A 14829-nucleotide genomic window follows, 5' to 3' on the forward strand; every position below is an offset into this window, starting at 1 on the left:
AGTCTTAAACTTGAAAATGAATTGATTATAGCTAAGGTAACAGAGTTTTGTCTTCTGGAAATGATCAAGCAAGGAAACACCCTGGGGGCACAGGGCAAAATGCCTTCCAGGAAGCTGGTGGAGCAGGAAGATGTGGAGGCCCAGCCCAGTGAGGGCAGCAATGCCTTCTGCATGGCTCACCTGTCTTCCCTTCCTTTCAGCCCAATGCCAGGCAAGCCTATGTTGAAGTCCAAGCAGGAGAGCCTGGCCCTGGAGAGGTTTGACACTTTATCTCATTATGGCCTCTAGCAGTTTATTGAGGAGAAAAAGAAATATTTTGAGGCACATAAGAGAAATGATAAGTGCTCACTTTCTACTTCTCCTGCTGTCCTCTGGCACCCAAAGTTCAGTTTGCCAAGTAAGTGATGGGGGCTGGGGCTGAGGGCAAAGTCCCCCAAAGTCCAGCTTCCTTTTCTAAGCCCTGCTGTCCTAAAGTACACTTAAGTTCTTTCTTCACGCTAGAGAGAAACCTGTATCACCATTGATTTTGTACACTCCCCACCATGACCATCTTCATCTGTAAAATGGAGTGTATAATAGTACCCATCTCCTAGAGCAGTGGTTCTCAAAGTGGGTTCCCTGATCAGTAGAATCAGCATTGCTCGGGAACTTGTTAGAGAAGCAAATTCTCAAACCCCATGTCAGATCCACTGCAATAGAAACTCGGAGGATAGAAGTCAGCCATCAGTTTCACAAGCACTCTGGTAATTCAGATGCTCACTCAAGTTTGAGAATCGCTATCACAGGGTTGTTGTGAAGAGTGAATGATAGAGGAGCTAGCACATGCTCCACTGAACAGTGCCTGGTACCTCAGTGTTATCTAGCTATTGGTATCCTCATCATAGTCACCATCAGCACCATCATGATCATCACAATTATCATCATTGCAGGAATCCTTTCTAATAACACTTTAATCTCCAAGGAGTGCTGGGTACTCTCCTATGGAGATGCCTATCCTGTAGAACAAAGCCCTAGCACATGTATGTTCAAGGTGACTATTAATAACATAAAGGTCTTCTCTGTCTTGACTACTTACCATAATGACACAAGGTGCCAGGAGAGGAAATGCAAAAACTTATATTTGTAAGGAAAGACTGTATTAATGGGGGCAATTGACATAAGGAGATGCTCAAAGCCTAACTCAGAAATGTTTTCAGGAAAGGATGGGTGAGTAATGCTTTTATATGCAGAGATCCTGGAATTGGTGGCTCTGGAAATATAAGGTGGGTTGGGGAAGAAAAAGGTAATAAAAACTGCTGTGTAGGAGTCTTGAGCCTTAAAAAACTGTGCCAAACATTGCACGAACAGGAGAGTCAAGGCAGGAAATGTCTGTAGTCAGGGACGTGAGCAAATTTTCAGAGTGGGAAGTTCACACAGAGTTTAGGGCCTAGCTGTGCTAATCAAGCCAGCCTAAAAATGTTAAACAAAAAGTTTCAATCAGTTTTCTCAAGAAACTAGTTTTTATTTATGCCATGTTATAGTTGATTAAATAATGGTCCCCAAAGATATCAGATCTTAATTCTTAGAATCTTAAATATTACATAGCAAACATTTTCCAAATGTGATTAAGGATTTTGCAAGGGACAGATATCCTGGATTATCTGGATGGGCTCTAAGTGCAATCACAAGGGTTCTTATAAGAGGGAAGTGAAGGGAAATTTGACTTAGACAAAAGAAGAGAAGGGAGAGATTGGGGTGATGTGCACAAGCCAAGGAGTGGCTGAAGCCACCAGAAGCTGGATAGAACAGGTTTTCCCCTAGACCTCCAGAGGGAGCACTGTTCTGTGACAACTGGTTTTCAGCCCAAGTGATGAGATTTTGAACTTCTGCCCTCCATAACTGTGAGAGAACAAAATCCTGTTCTTTTAACCCATTGTGGAAATGTGTTGTTATAGCAGTCATAAGAAACTGATACTTCTTGTTTCATGAAAAGACTTTTTTTCAGATTTGAGGAAGAGATCCTCTGGCAGCCAAAGGAGAGTTTGTGGATTATAGTCTTGACAGTGGGAAAAATCCCACTGGGACAAAGGTCAGCACCTTTGTTACCTTCTACATCAAGACACTTTGCCATAATTTCATTTAAATGATACTGGTAATGGCTGTGTTCATATGCTGTAAAATCAAGATTACCGTAGTTGATATCAGATTTCATTTTATTATTTTTTTAAAGATTTTTTATTTATTTATTCACAAGAGAGAGAGAGAGAGAGAGGCAGAGACACAGGCAGAGGGAGAAGCAGGCTCCATGCAGGGAGCCCAACATGGGACTTGATATTGGGTCTCCAGGATCACACCCTGGGCTGCTGGCGGTGCTAAACTGCTGAGCCACCTGGGCTGCCCAGATTTTATTTTTTTTTAAGATTTTATTTATTCATGAGAGACACAAAGAGAGGCAGAGACACAGGTAGAGGGAGAAGCAGGCTCCCTGCAGGGAGCCCAGTGTGGGACTCTATCCCAGGACCATGGGATCAGGACCTGAACCGAAGGCAGATGCTCAACCTCTGAGCTACCCAGGTGTCAATATCAGATTTTAAAATGGAAATGCTGGGATCCCTGGGTGGCGCAGTGGTTTGGCGCCTGCCTTTGGCCCAGGGCGCGATCCGGGAGACCCTGGATCGAATCCCATGTCGGGCTCCCGGTGCATGGGGCCTGCTTCTCCCTCTGCCTGTGTCTCTGCCTCTCTCTCTCTCTCTCTCTCTCTCTCTGTGTGACTATCATAAATAAATAAAAATTAAAAAAAAATAATAAAATGGAAATGCTGAGCTTCAGTAAAGCTAGTAGGGAAGTTACATGTAGAACATGTCTAAGTAAATGAACAAACTATACCCTGAGACGACAATGATCACAAAGTAAGAGTTTAATTAATTCTTAATTGATTTACTTAACAAATTGGCTGGTTGTTTAATATTACAGTAGCTAAAAATATATATATTATTTCATACATGATTTCATATGAACATCTAACCATAAACAGGCTCTTTTTCATAAAATTATAAATTATAATAAACCATTTTACAAATAGACAGTTGTCTGGATAATGCTTTTAAGAGTAAGTCTTGGCTCATTGAATTTAAACAAATTGGAATAGTTGTTATATTGAGGAGAGATGTTAAGTGGCCCCAGGATCTTGAATACCATTACCCTGGATGTGTTCACTGCCCCATGGTTTAAAACTTCCAGAGATGAGGTGAAGAATTATATCCTGTTTTACTGGTGAGCAAAAGAAATCTAGACATGAACATGAGAATATACTTTCACAGAAACTGCATTTTATTTTATTTTATTAAAGATTTTATTTATTTATTCATGACAGACAGAGAGAAAGAGAGGGAGAGACAGAGAGAGAGAGAGAGAGAGGCAGAGACACAGGCAGAGGGGGAAACAGGCTCCATTCAGGGAGCCTGACATGGGACATGATCCCAGGTCTCCAGGATCACACCTGAGGCTGAAGGCGGTGCTAAACTGCTGGGCTGCATTTTAAATAGGAATTGGGAAATCCTGACAAATGAATTTTATCAAAGGCAGAACTAAATTTTGGCTGCTTGACTAAAATGTGACAATTTTAATATTAGCACCCATTTAAGTTATTTTGCAAAGGAATAAGAAGAAAATGGACACAATGGTTAGTAATACACATTTCTGTAATGCATTATTTAACAGATTATGTAGAAGTACATGTCATGAGTTGGATGGAGCAATATCTTCCACTCTTTTGCTTAAATGACTTTCTCCCATATTTCTCCTGAATTTATATATCTCTTGATTTAATCTTACGTTTTGAGCATAGACACCATTTTCTCCTCTATTGAGTTTGTATCACATTCCATCAAGCAGAGGTGATGCCATTCTTTGGAGCAGCACCTGCCAGTCAGCCAGCCTCCCGCCAGGCTATTACCTAGGTGCAGGCATTCACACAGTAGCAGGTTTTTCCACCCTGTGCAATCTTATGGAGCTGTGACCCCAGGGCAACTATAAAACCCACGTGCTAGAATAATTTAGATTTCTTGTGATTGACTGAGTAAACAAGCAAACAATGGCCATACTTTACATAACAAAGAACTCTGACCCACAAAAGAAACCTCTCTGGCAACTGTCTCAGAACAGTCAGGACTTGCTGAATGGCTATTACTTTATCTTTGCCTCCACTTCCAACCCAGGACAAACCGGAGAAATCCAAATATTCTCCCCCAAACCAATCACATAAATGAAGTTCCATTTCTAGTTATTCGTCCTCCAGCTTCCCCATGACAACAGAAGCCTCCCTCTTTTTACATAATTAAAGCTTTTCCTCACTCTGGTTGTTTTAAAATTGTGTCCTTTTTCTTTTCTTTTTTGGAATTGTCTTTTTGTATCGTGGGTGGTCTTCATTTATTTCTATTTGCGTATGATGCTTGTGCTGACCAGCATTGTTACTTTTTTTTTTTTTAAGGATAAAACAGCAAAATCAAAGTCCAGCCATATGCAATACATTTTTGTAACTACCTGAAAACTTGGGGCCCTTAGCTGTGTGTGAGAGGAAAAGGATTCTACTTTCCAAGGACATAAAATGAAATTTTTAATAAGTTGACTTTTTGTTTTAAAGATCTTATTTATTTATTCATGACAGACACAGAGAGAGAGGCAGAGAGGCAGAGGGAAAAGCAGGCTCCATGCAGGGAGCCCGACGTGGGACTCGATCCTGGATCTCCAGACCTGGGCTGGAGGCGGCGCTAAACCGCTGAGCCCCCGGGGCTGCCCAATAAGTTGACTTTTAAAAATATCTATTTGTCTGACTTTGTACTTAGTTAAAATTAAATTGATAACTTTTGTAGAAGCAAATTCACATGCACCAATTTCTGTAAAAATTAAAAAAAAATATATATATATATATATTTATAGGCCTAGAAAAAAGGAGGGAGAGCACAGGGTTGTTCATTTTCTAAAATATATTTTCTACAATGAATGTTTCTTACACAATTTAAAAAAGAAACTTTTAGAAACATTTCTAAATTGATTTCCTTAAATCTCTACATACAGCTAACACTCGAACAACACAGGCTTGAAATGTGGAATTCACTTACATCCAAATTCCTTTGATAAATGCATTAGAATACTGTAAATGTATTTTCCCTTCCTTATGATTTTTCTAGTAACGTATTTTTTTTCTAGCTTACTGTAAGAATACAATACATACAATATATATGTTAGTCACTGCTTGTTATCATTGGAGAAGCACCCTGACAATAAGTGTTAGAAAGCATATTCCTTATAGCTTAAGAGAAGTACTTTGGATACTGAGAAAGACCAAACAACCTCTAATGCAAAGTGTAGGGAAATAAAAGTTTCCACCTTTCTCAACAGCGTTTTTCATTGAACCAAATTTTTCTGTAAATAATTTGTTTCATTGTTTTTGAGAAAGGCTGGAGAGGGAAGAAGGCAGAGATACAGGAACGAAGCATTACGAAATACCAGGCCTTTGTGTACTCCTACCCAGTCTGTCCCTTCGCTTTCCAAGGATTTAGGTCTTGACTACCGCATCCGTATTTGGGGGATTTCCAGTCCCCTCCAGATTCTTCCCAAACCGAGAGGCACCGCATCCCCCATCCTCCACCCGCCCCACCTCTGCTTGGAATAAACAGGAACCACTAGACAGACTATCCTGTTCTCAGCCTTCCAGGAGATTTTAACCGAAGACTGTAGGACGAAAGGACACGCAGGGGGATGCTGGTGAGCTTCCTTTCGAGAACGACCTCCCCCACCGATCCCGTGAGTTGGGGTCATGACGCCATCTAGGTCCCCAGCTGGCCCCTGGACACCACCCCCCGCCCACCCTGCCTCGCCCCCTCGGCGCTACCCCTGGCCCCCCTGAAGCAGGCCTTGGCTAACCTTGAGGTCATGACGTCATCGGGGCTCCCAGACTGGCTCGGGATCCCACCCCTCCAGCCCGCCCCCCCCCCCCCCCCCCGGCGCTATACTCCACCCCCCTGAAGCCGGCCCCAGCCGCCTCGGGACCTGTCCAGACGGCGCTGCGTCACGCGCTGGGAGCCCCACGCCCGGAGGCCCCGCCCACAGGTCGGCGCAGCCAATCGCCGCGCGGGCAGGCGGCGGGGGCGGGCCCGAGAAGGCCGAATTCCCGGGGCCTTAAAGGCTGAGTCAGGCGCACTCGGGCCAGACTCCTGGGCCTTGGCGATCGGTGGGGTTCGCCTGCGCAGCTGTGGGCGCCGCAGGTCAGCGTCTCGGTCTGGGAACCAGCGCGTCGGGCACCGGGACTGGAGCGGGGGTCCACCCCGGGGCTCGGGCGAGGGGCGGGTGCGACCCGCTGGGTACGAGTATCTGCTTACCTGGAGTTGATGAGGCTAAGTCGACGCTGCCGGGATCCCGTAAGCCTGGAGGTGGGAAGTGCGGGTTGAACGGTTGGGGGAGCCCAGGGCGGCGCTGAGACCACCAGGGCCCTAGGCTGCGCGGGAACCGGAGCGCCTCTGGCCGTGGCGGACTCAGGTGCGGTAGCCGGGAGCTCGCGGCAGCCTGACCGCGGCGTCGGCTGCGGGGCCCGGCGCCCGGTGCGGTCGTCCGTCAACATCCTCCCGGCGCGCAGGCCGGTGAGCGGGGCGGAGAGCCCCCTGGCCCAGCCCCGCCTGCCGCGCCGCTCTCGTACGGGTCGGGAACTGGCTGCCCTGGACTCCGTCGTGCCTCGGGACCTCGTCCTTGATTTGGGGGCCGGAGAGGTGTTGGCGGCAGAGGCCAGATATGGGGGCACCGCGTGCACTCCCGTCTCCCTTCTGGGAATGCCTTTAGAGAGGTTTCAATTCAAGAAATAGAGGTCCGAAGGCATGTCTCCCCTCATGCTGTACATTAGTTCAGAAGAAAGGTGTGAGGGGCTACTTGAGTCCTGGGGGATCCCTGCCCCTACTTGGGAACAAGTGTCCTGATAAGATTTCCTGGGTCACCTCGGTATTTTCAGTAAATAAGTTGGACCAACAGTTTCTGAGTTGTCTAAAGATTCTGAGACCTCTATCAAAACCTAAATTGTCATTGCACTATTACAATGAAGTCTATTTCAATTCCTACAGCACTTGTCAGCCTGTTTTTCAGTTGAAGGCTGAATCATATATAGTTCCTCTGTTTAAGTCCTTGGCCTGTTTTTCTCCGCCCACATCCATAGCCTTCTTCCACAGACCTGTAAATATTTGGGAAAATGGTTTTTAAGTGTTTTTACTTAACATCTCAGGACAAAATAGGATGGCTTTTTTAAAGGATCAGTCTCATCAAATATTCATTTTGTTTTCCTTATTAGGTTTTTGAAACATGAATCCTTCACTCTTCTTGACTGCCCTTTGCTTGGGAATAGCCTCAGCAGCTCCCAAATTTGATCAAAGCTTAAATGCACAGTGGTACCAGTGGAAGGCAACGCACAGGAGATTATATGGCATGGTTAGTAACATGAAACTGTCCAGAGGGACCCCAAGAGAAAGGCCCTTGCCGTTGAGAATTTATAGCTAGAGAGTAGCATCTAGAAGTTAGCTTTTACCAAGGCAATAACTTCATGGCACCTGTTACTGAGCACGATATAGGCATAATTCCTGTTGTATGGTTGTTGAACAGCTCCCAGAAGCATAAAGCCATCCCTGGCCATGGTTTTTTCTCCCTGTATGTAAATCCCCATGGTGAGGATGGGCTGGGTTTTAAGTAGAAATAAAGATAAGTTACATATTTACCTCTAGAATGAAGAAGGATGGAGGAGAGCAGTGTGGGAGAAGAATATGAAAATGATTGAACTGCATAATCGGGAATACAGCCAAGGGAAACATGGCTTCACAATGGCAATGAATGCCTTTGGTGACATGGTGAGTGTGGCATAGATTGCTGAATGTTTTGTGCTTCCTCTCTGTACTTGAGCAAAATAACCTCTTGCTTTTTCAACATCTAATTTACTTTTCCATAAAGACCAATGAAGAATTCAGGCAGGTGATGAATGGCTTTCAAAACCAGAAGCACAAGAAAGGGAAAATGTTCCAAGAACCTCTCTTTGCTGAGATCCCCAAATCAGTGGACTGGAGAGAGAAAGGCTATGTAACTCCTGTGAAGAATCAGGTATGGTAATATTTAGCAGATCTCCCTCCAAGAGTAGAGCCAAAAAGGAATTAATGTCCTTGCTTTGGTAGACTGTGGAGTAACCTCAGTTTGCTTTTTTGTTTTAAGAGTATTCAGGTATATGAGGTATTGTTTGTATTGTAAACTGGTAACTTTTTTATTTTCAGGGTCAGTGTGGTTCTTGTTGGGCTTTTAGTGCAACTGGTGCCCTTGAAGGACAGATGTTCCGGAAAACGGGCAAACTTGTGTCACTGAGTGAGCAAAACCTGGTGGACTGCTCTAGGGCTCAAGGTAACGAGGGCTGCAATGGTGGCCTGATGGATAACGCCTTCCGGTATGTTAAGGACAATGGAGGCCTGGACTCAGAGGAATCTTATCCGTATCTTGGAAGGGTAAATGGGACTCCTTATCTTGTTATTCAAGATCTGCTTTTGAAAGTTGAACATTTTGAAAGATGACATTTTATTAAGCATTCACAGTTTAGATGCAAACTGACAGAACTGTCCATATAAATTATCAGCCTTTGCATAAATTCTCTGAATAGATGGTTAGCTGTTCTTACTTCTATGTGTAACTTGGAGAGTTTATACACTATTCTGCACATAATGCAAGTTTCTCCACAGTGAAGTTTCTTGTGGACAAGTAGGCCTAAGGGTTTCACTGAAGAAACATCTGCTAATTTTTCAATTTCAAATCAACCAGTAGCATTTTGCTGTTGACTGACAACAGAGTCAACTTGGAAATCATTAAGCTACAAACTGCTGAGAGTTGAGGTCCTAGAACTCCTGTCCCCCAGGAGTTGGATGGTAGTGATCAACGTTCTTTTCCATTTACCTTTAAAAGGACACAGAGACCTGCAATTACAAGCCTGAGTGTTCTGCTGCCAATGACACTGGCTTTGTGGACCTCCCTCAACGGGAGAAGGCCCTAATGAAAGCAGTGGCAACTCTAGGGCCCATCTCTGTTGCTATTGATGCAGGCCATCAGTCTTTCCAATTCTACAAATCAGGTGGGTATTTGTATTTTTACTGTGGAAATTCAGGTAGGCAAAATTGGAAAACACCGTGATGGACTTTGGTTTGGAGTCCTGCTTTCCAAGACAGTAGAATTTTGAGTGTGTATTGAATATACTGATGTTTCCACTTGACATGTTTTAGGCATTTTTTCATGACAAATTCTTTCTAATTTTACTTTATTTATTTATTTATTTATTTATTTAGATTTTATTTATTCATGAGAGACACAGAGAGAGGCACAGATACAGGCAGAGGGAGAAGCAGGTTCCATGCAGGGAGCCCGACGTGGGACTTGATCCCAAGTCTCCAGGATCACACCCTAGGCTGAAGGCAGTGCTAAACCACTGAGCCACCTGGGCTGCCCTTCTTTCTGATTTTATAGTAATTCTGTAAATACAAACAATTGATGTAACTATTGCCCAATTGTTGGATATCTTTTACAAAAAATGTTTACTATGGAATATAAACACTGGTGTTGTTTCCTTTTAGGAATATAAAGGATTATGCTAAATAATGGAAGTGGCTAAATAACCTTAGCCTTGATAACTAGATTTTTTTTTTAAGATTTTATTTATTTATTCATGAGAGACACACAGAGAGAGGCAGAGACAGGCAGAGGGAGAAGCAGGCTCCAGGCTCCATGCAGGGAGCCCGATGTAGGGCTGGATCCCAGGACCACTGGATCATACCCTGAGCCAAAGGTAAGATGCTCAACTACTGAGCCACCCAGGTGTGTCCCCGATAACTAGATCTTATTATTGGAAATCTTTTTTTTTTTTTTAAGGAGAAAATAGGGACACCTCTCTCTCTCTCTCTCTCTCTCTCTCTCTCTCTCTCTCTCTCTGTGTGTCTCTCATGAATAAATAAAATCTTTTAAAATTAAATAAATAAATAAGAAAATATCTTTGATTTAACTGAATTGTGTTGATTTCTAGTGAGTTGAGTTTGGCTTTTTTTCCTTTTTATGAGCCATAACAATCTTTTGGTAAATACTTGACTTTATTTGGAGTTTGTTGATGACATTTCATTGCATTTTGAGATGTCTCTCTTAACTGTAGTAGAGTGAGTTAATGTCATGTGTTCCCTGGAGCTTCTTACCCTGACATCAAATTTTACTCTTCTAGGCATTTATTTTGATCCAGACTGCAGCAGCAAAGATCTAGATCATGGTGTTCTGGTGGTTGGCTATGGCTTTGAAGGAACAGATTCAAATAATAAATTTTGGATTGTCAAGAACAGGTATAAAACTCCAAATGTTGTATATATTAAATTGAAAGGGAATGCTTGTTTGGAATCCGTTTTTGATTTCAAGTCCAAAAACTTGCTTTCGAAATCCCAGAAGTCTTTCTCCCACTTAAAATGAACACTACATTTTTATAAAGGTAAAACTTACTGATACTTGATTACAAGACTCTTTAGCAAGCTTGTTGTAATTATTACTATGTATTTGTAACATTGCATTTCTAAATTATGAAATTGTTTTTATCCAGAAACCTATCTGGCCCTAAGAGTTTGAGATAAAGGATTTTGCCACCTGTAGGGTTAAGGGCTGGTTTTCCTTTTTTCTGTGTCCCAGTTTTTCAACAAGGTATATTGAGCAGAAACCCCTGCTGACTCTTAAGTCCGAAAGATTTTCCAAGAGTCCAGTGGACTTTGTGCGTCCTTCCTGTTACCACTTACCCTGCCATTTTATTCTATTTCCCAACTCTCCAAGGCTTTGAGGATTGTCAGGATCAATTAATTGAGATGAGGGCTAAGATAGCCTGCAGAGAAACAGACTGCTACATTGGAATTCTAGCTTTGCCTCAATTTCCTGTCTTAAAAAGTTACGGACCTATGGGAATTAATATACTTATGTAACAGCACTTAGAATAGTGCCTGGTAAGTGGAAAGCCTTAGTATTAGCTATTAAGTGTGTACTTAATTCTTTGCATAAAAGAAAAAATATGCTCTTCTTTTCAGTTGGGGTCCAGAATGGGGCTGGAATGGCTATGTAAAAATGGCCAAAGACCAGAACAACCACTGTGGAATTGCCACAGCAGCCAGCTATCCCACTGTGTGAGCTGATGGATCGCAAGATTAGAGGACTTGAAGGCAGCATATCTGGAGGAATTTTATCTTAAAGCTGACCAGACTCTTATTGTGTAAGATAAGACACTTGAATCATTGAGGATCCAAGTTGTGATTTGAATTCTGTGACATTTTTATCAGGGTAAAACATTACCACTACTTTAATTACTGTTATATATGGCTTTATAACGTTGAAGACTCATTACTTAATTCTAAGACTTTTGACTTCTCATTTTTTCAAAAGATATAAAACTTTGCCTTTTGAAATAAATTTTAATTCAATATGTAGAGGTGGAACTTCTCTGCTTCCAATGCATTAACTTTTTGTGTAGTCGGGAAATATAATTGGGCTGTAAAGACAACTGAATATACCAATGCTGAATTAGGAGGACACTGGGTTGGCCCTCAGCATCTTCTAGTTAAAAATATGTCAGCTGCCCATTGGCTATGTTGAGCCAACCCTTGAATCTGACAAAATACGACAGTCTCTAAGGACAAGGTAAATTGTTTTAATAAAGTTTTAATAGTTTTTAACAATTCACTCTTTAGGAAAGTGAATAAACATACAGATTCTTAGGCTCTACATACTAGAAAAGGAGATCCTCTTGACTCAAAATGGTTAAAATCTAACAAGGTCATGGAATAAAAGCCTCAGAGCCAGTTAGTTACTGAAGCAATCTCTTTGAATTGCTGGTGAAGATCATGTGACTACGTTGCAGCTGAAAGAGGACCAGATTCTAGGTTCCCAAGTCTGTCTTGTCTTTGTTCTGCCAAGTCTGTTGGCTTTCCACATTACTCTTCTAGGAGAAGTTTTGTTACCTAATGTTAGCAAAAGTAAATTTAATGGCTATGATGAACAAGTCTCAGATACTTTGTAAGAACTGGAGAAATGTATTAAAGATCCACAAGAGATGAGCACAGACTACAGAAATAGTCCTGGCCTAGGAAGCTGGAGGAGTGATCACTAGGCCAAACCTGGGCTTAGCTAATCTTTGAATTAAAAAAAAACTTGGCGGCAGCCCCGGTGGCTCGGTGGCTCAGTGGTTTAGCGCCGCCTTCCGCCCAGGGCATAATCCTGGAGACCTGGGATCGAGCCCCATGTCCGGCTCCCTGCTTCTCCCTCTGCCTGTCTCTGCCTCTCTCTGTGTGTCTCTCATGAATAAATAAATAAAATCTTTTAAAAAAATAAAAAAACCTTGGAAGGGATCAAAACAGCCTAAGCCTATGGTTGACAGGCAGTAAATACAAATGAGACAATATATTTGTATATTTAAAAGATGGAAAGGAAATATGCCAAACGCTTGGGTGGATTATGGATGATGCTTTTCTTTAACTTGTTCTGCAGGAGACATGTAGGAGGAAAAATGTCAAAATATACTACATTCTGCAAGTTAAAGAAGCCTGTATACATGTGCTTAAAAATTTCATGCTCTTCATAAGTAAGACAATATAACAAATAAATTGGTGAAATATTTAATCTAGCCATAATCCATTAAGAAGGGAATGAGATGGAGGACACCTGGAACCTTCTATTCCCCAAAACCTTCAGTATCCTTTTCCGTGGCCATTTTCAGAAAATACAATCACCCACATTCAGTCATAAGTTTTCTCTGAGAAGGGACTCCTTCATCTTGCAATAGTAAGCTAACTGCTCTTCACAGATTATCCTGGAACAACTCAAAATAAGGAAACATTTGGGTGCTAAACTGGAAGAAAGTGTGATGGCTTTTTCTTTTTTTTTTTTTTTCTTTTTTTTTTTTTTTTGGCTTTTTGGCTTTTTCCTTTTAAAAAAAAGGTTCAAGTCTGTCAAAGCAAAGGACTCCTCATGTGTCTAAACTGTTTGAGGTTTTCTTTAAACTTCATGTCATGAAGTACCAAACTACAACTATCATTTAAAAGAATTTCAAAGGAGCCGTTAGACTTGAAATAAAGAGCTGGAAACAAATGTTATCACTATAATCTGAAGAGTAGGCTACTGGTATTTCCTATAGTCCAGACATCCAAATGGTTCCTTATCCTAGTTATATTCCAAAGGAAGTAAGGAAAGGTGAGACAATTAGGCAAGTTATGAGGAAGGAATTACCTCATGTGGGTTTATAGCTATGTCACTTTGGCATGTTATTAGGGGAGGGAAAGTGCTCAGTACAGTAGTCCCCCTCCCCATTTTGCACTGTATTTTTCACTTGTTCCGGTTTCAGGCAATAGTAGCACAGAAGCAAATGATCCTTTTGACAAATGAGCAGGTCAGTAGCCTAATGCTACATCACAATGCCCATCCTTCACCTTACTTCATCTCATCACATAAGCACTATACTATCTTCCTTCACAAGAAGAATGAGTACTAGAAGACATTTTGAGAGAGACCACGTTCACATAACTTTTATTACTGTATATTATTTTTTAAAGATTATCCATTTTCAGAGAGTGTAGCAAGGGGCAAAGGGAGAGAATCTTTAAGCGGACTCCCCACTGAGCACAGAGCCTGATGTGAAGCTCAAATCTCATGACCTGAGCCAAAACCAAGTCCGATGCTTAACCTGCTGAACCACCCAGGCTCCCTTATAGTTTATTTTTATAACCATTCTATTTTACTGTTAACCTTATCCTGTGCCTAATTTACAAATTAAATTTTATCATGTATGTATAGGAAAAAACAGTACAATTGACCTTTGGATAATGTGGGCTTCAGGGATGCCAACTTCACCCCCACCTCATGCATTTGAATTCTATATAACTTTCAATTCTCTAAAATCTTAATAGCCTACTGTTTACCAGAAACGTTACTAATAACATAGCCAATTAACGTGTTTTGTATGTTCTACATATTATGTACTGTATTTTTACAATAGAGAATGTTAAATTCTTAAGGAAAAATCCACATAAAAGTGAGCCTACACATAGGAGATAAGCCATATGCTTAAACCTTGATGCTACACTGTAACTTTCAAATAACATTTTTGAGGTATAAATTTATGTAAACTTAGTGTAGAAGCATAGAGCTGGGCACCTGGGTGGCTCAGTTGGTTGGGCAGCCAACTTGGTTTCAGCTCAGGTTATGATCTCAGGATCCTGTGATCAAGCCACTCATCAGACTCCACTCAAGAGAGAGTCTGTTGAGAGTCTGAGGATTCTTCATCTCCCCCAGCTCACATTCTTTTTCTAAAATAAATCTTAAAAAGAAAAGAAAAGCAGGGATCCCTGGGTGGCGCAGCGGTTTGGCGCCTGCCTTTGGCCCAGGGCGCGATCCTGGAGACCCGGGATCGAATCCCACGTCGGGCTCCCAGTGCATGGAGCCTGCTTCTCCCTCTGCCTGTGTCTCTGCCTCTCTCTCTCTATCATAAATAATAAATAGAAAAATTAAAAAAAAAAAAGAAAAGCATATTGGAATATGTCTGCATAACTGATTGAAACTACACTTTGTATAATCCATCTTTCAAGTGACATTTTCATTTAGATAAAAGGGTTTGTAAACTTACGTAAGAGCATGTGGGAGTAGCTTTATGTTTAACTCATTAAAACTACACTATAAAAAAAAGAAGTGAGCCTGCACAGTTCAAACCTCTGTTCAAGGGTAAAACATGTATAGAAGTTTCAGACATCCACTGGGGGGGTCTGGGAATCTATTACCCACAAA

General features: G+C 41.9%; 1 protein-coding gene across 6 annotated transcripts; it reads left to right on the forward strand.

Moving 5' to 3' along the window:
* Positions 1 to 5528: 5528 nt before the first annotated feature.
* Positions 5529 to 12566, forward strand: LOC140637767 (procathepsin L). Of its 6 annotated transcripts, none has more exons than XM_072834063.1 (8): positions 5529 to 5745; positions 7313 to 7449; positions 7740 to 7862; positions 7963 to 8109; positions 8277 to 8501; positions 8953 to 9118; positions 10250 to 10364; positions 11088 to 11479. In XM_072834063.1, exons 2-8 carry the CDS (start codon positions 7324 to 7326, stop codon positions 11185 to 11187), a joined length of 1002 nt encoding a protein of 333 aa, XP_072690164.1. In that variant the 5' UTR covers positions 5529 to 5745; positions 7313 to 7323; the 3' UTR covers positions 11188 to 11479. The 6 variants fall into 6 exon arrangements, with proteins under 6 accessions (XP_072690164.1, XP_072690163.1, XP_072690166.1 ...); XM_072834062.1 differs by lacking the exon at positions 5529 to 5745 and adding an exon at positions 6094 to 6245; XM_072834056.1 differs by lacking the exon at positions 5529 to 5745 and adding an exon at positions 6148 to 6410.
* Positions 12567 to 14829: the final 2263 nt, after the last annotated feature.

Source organism: Canis lupus, chromosome 1 (assembly GCF_048164855.1).
Source record: "Canis lupus baileyi chromosome 1, mCanLup2.hap1, whole genome shotgun sequence".
Taxonomy (NCBI): domain Eukaryota; kingdom Metazoa; phylum Chordata; class Mammalia; order Carnivora; family Canidae; genus Canis; species Canis lupus.

What these genes read in the sequence shown, in the direction of transcription:
- LOC140637767 (XM_072834063.1), top strand. Translation starts at nt 7,324, where the DNA reads ATGAATCCTTCACTCTTCTTGACTGCCCTTTGCTTGGGAATAGCCTCA. An exon ending in ACAGGAGATTATATGGCATG is followed by an intron (nt 7,450 to 7,739) that starts GTTAGTAACATG and finishes ATTTACCTCTAG; the next exon opens with AATGAAGAAGGATGGAGGAG. An exon ending in TAACTCCTGTGAAGAATCAG is followed by an intron (nt 8,110 to 8,276) that starts GTATGGTAATAT and finishes TTTTATTTTCAG; the next exon opens with GGTCAGTGTGGTTCTTGTTG.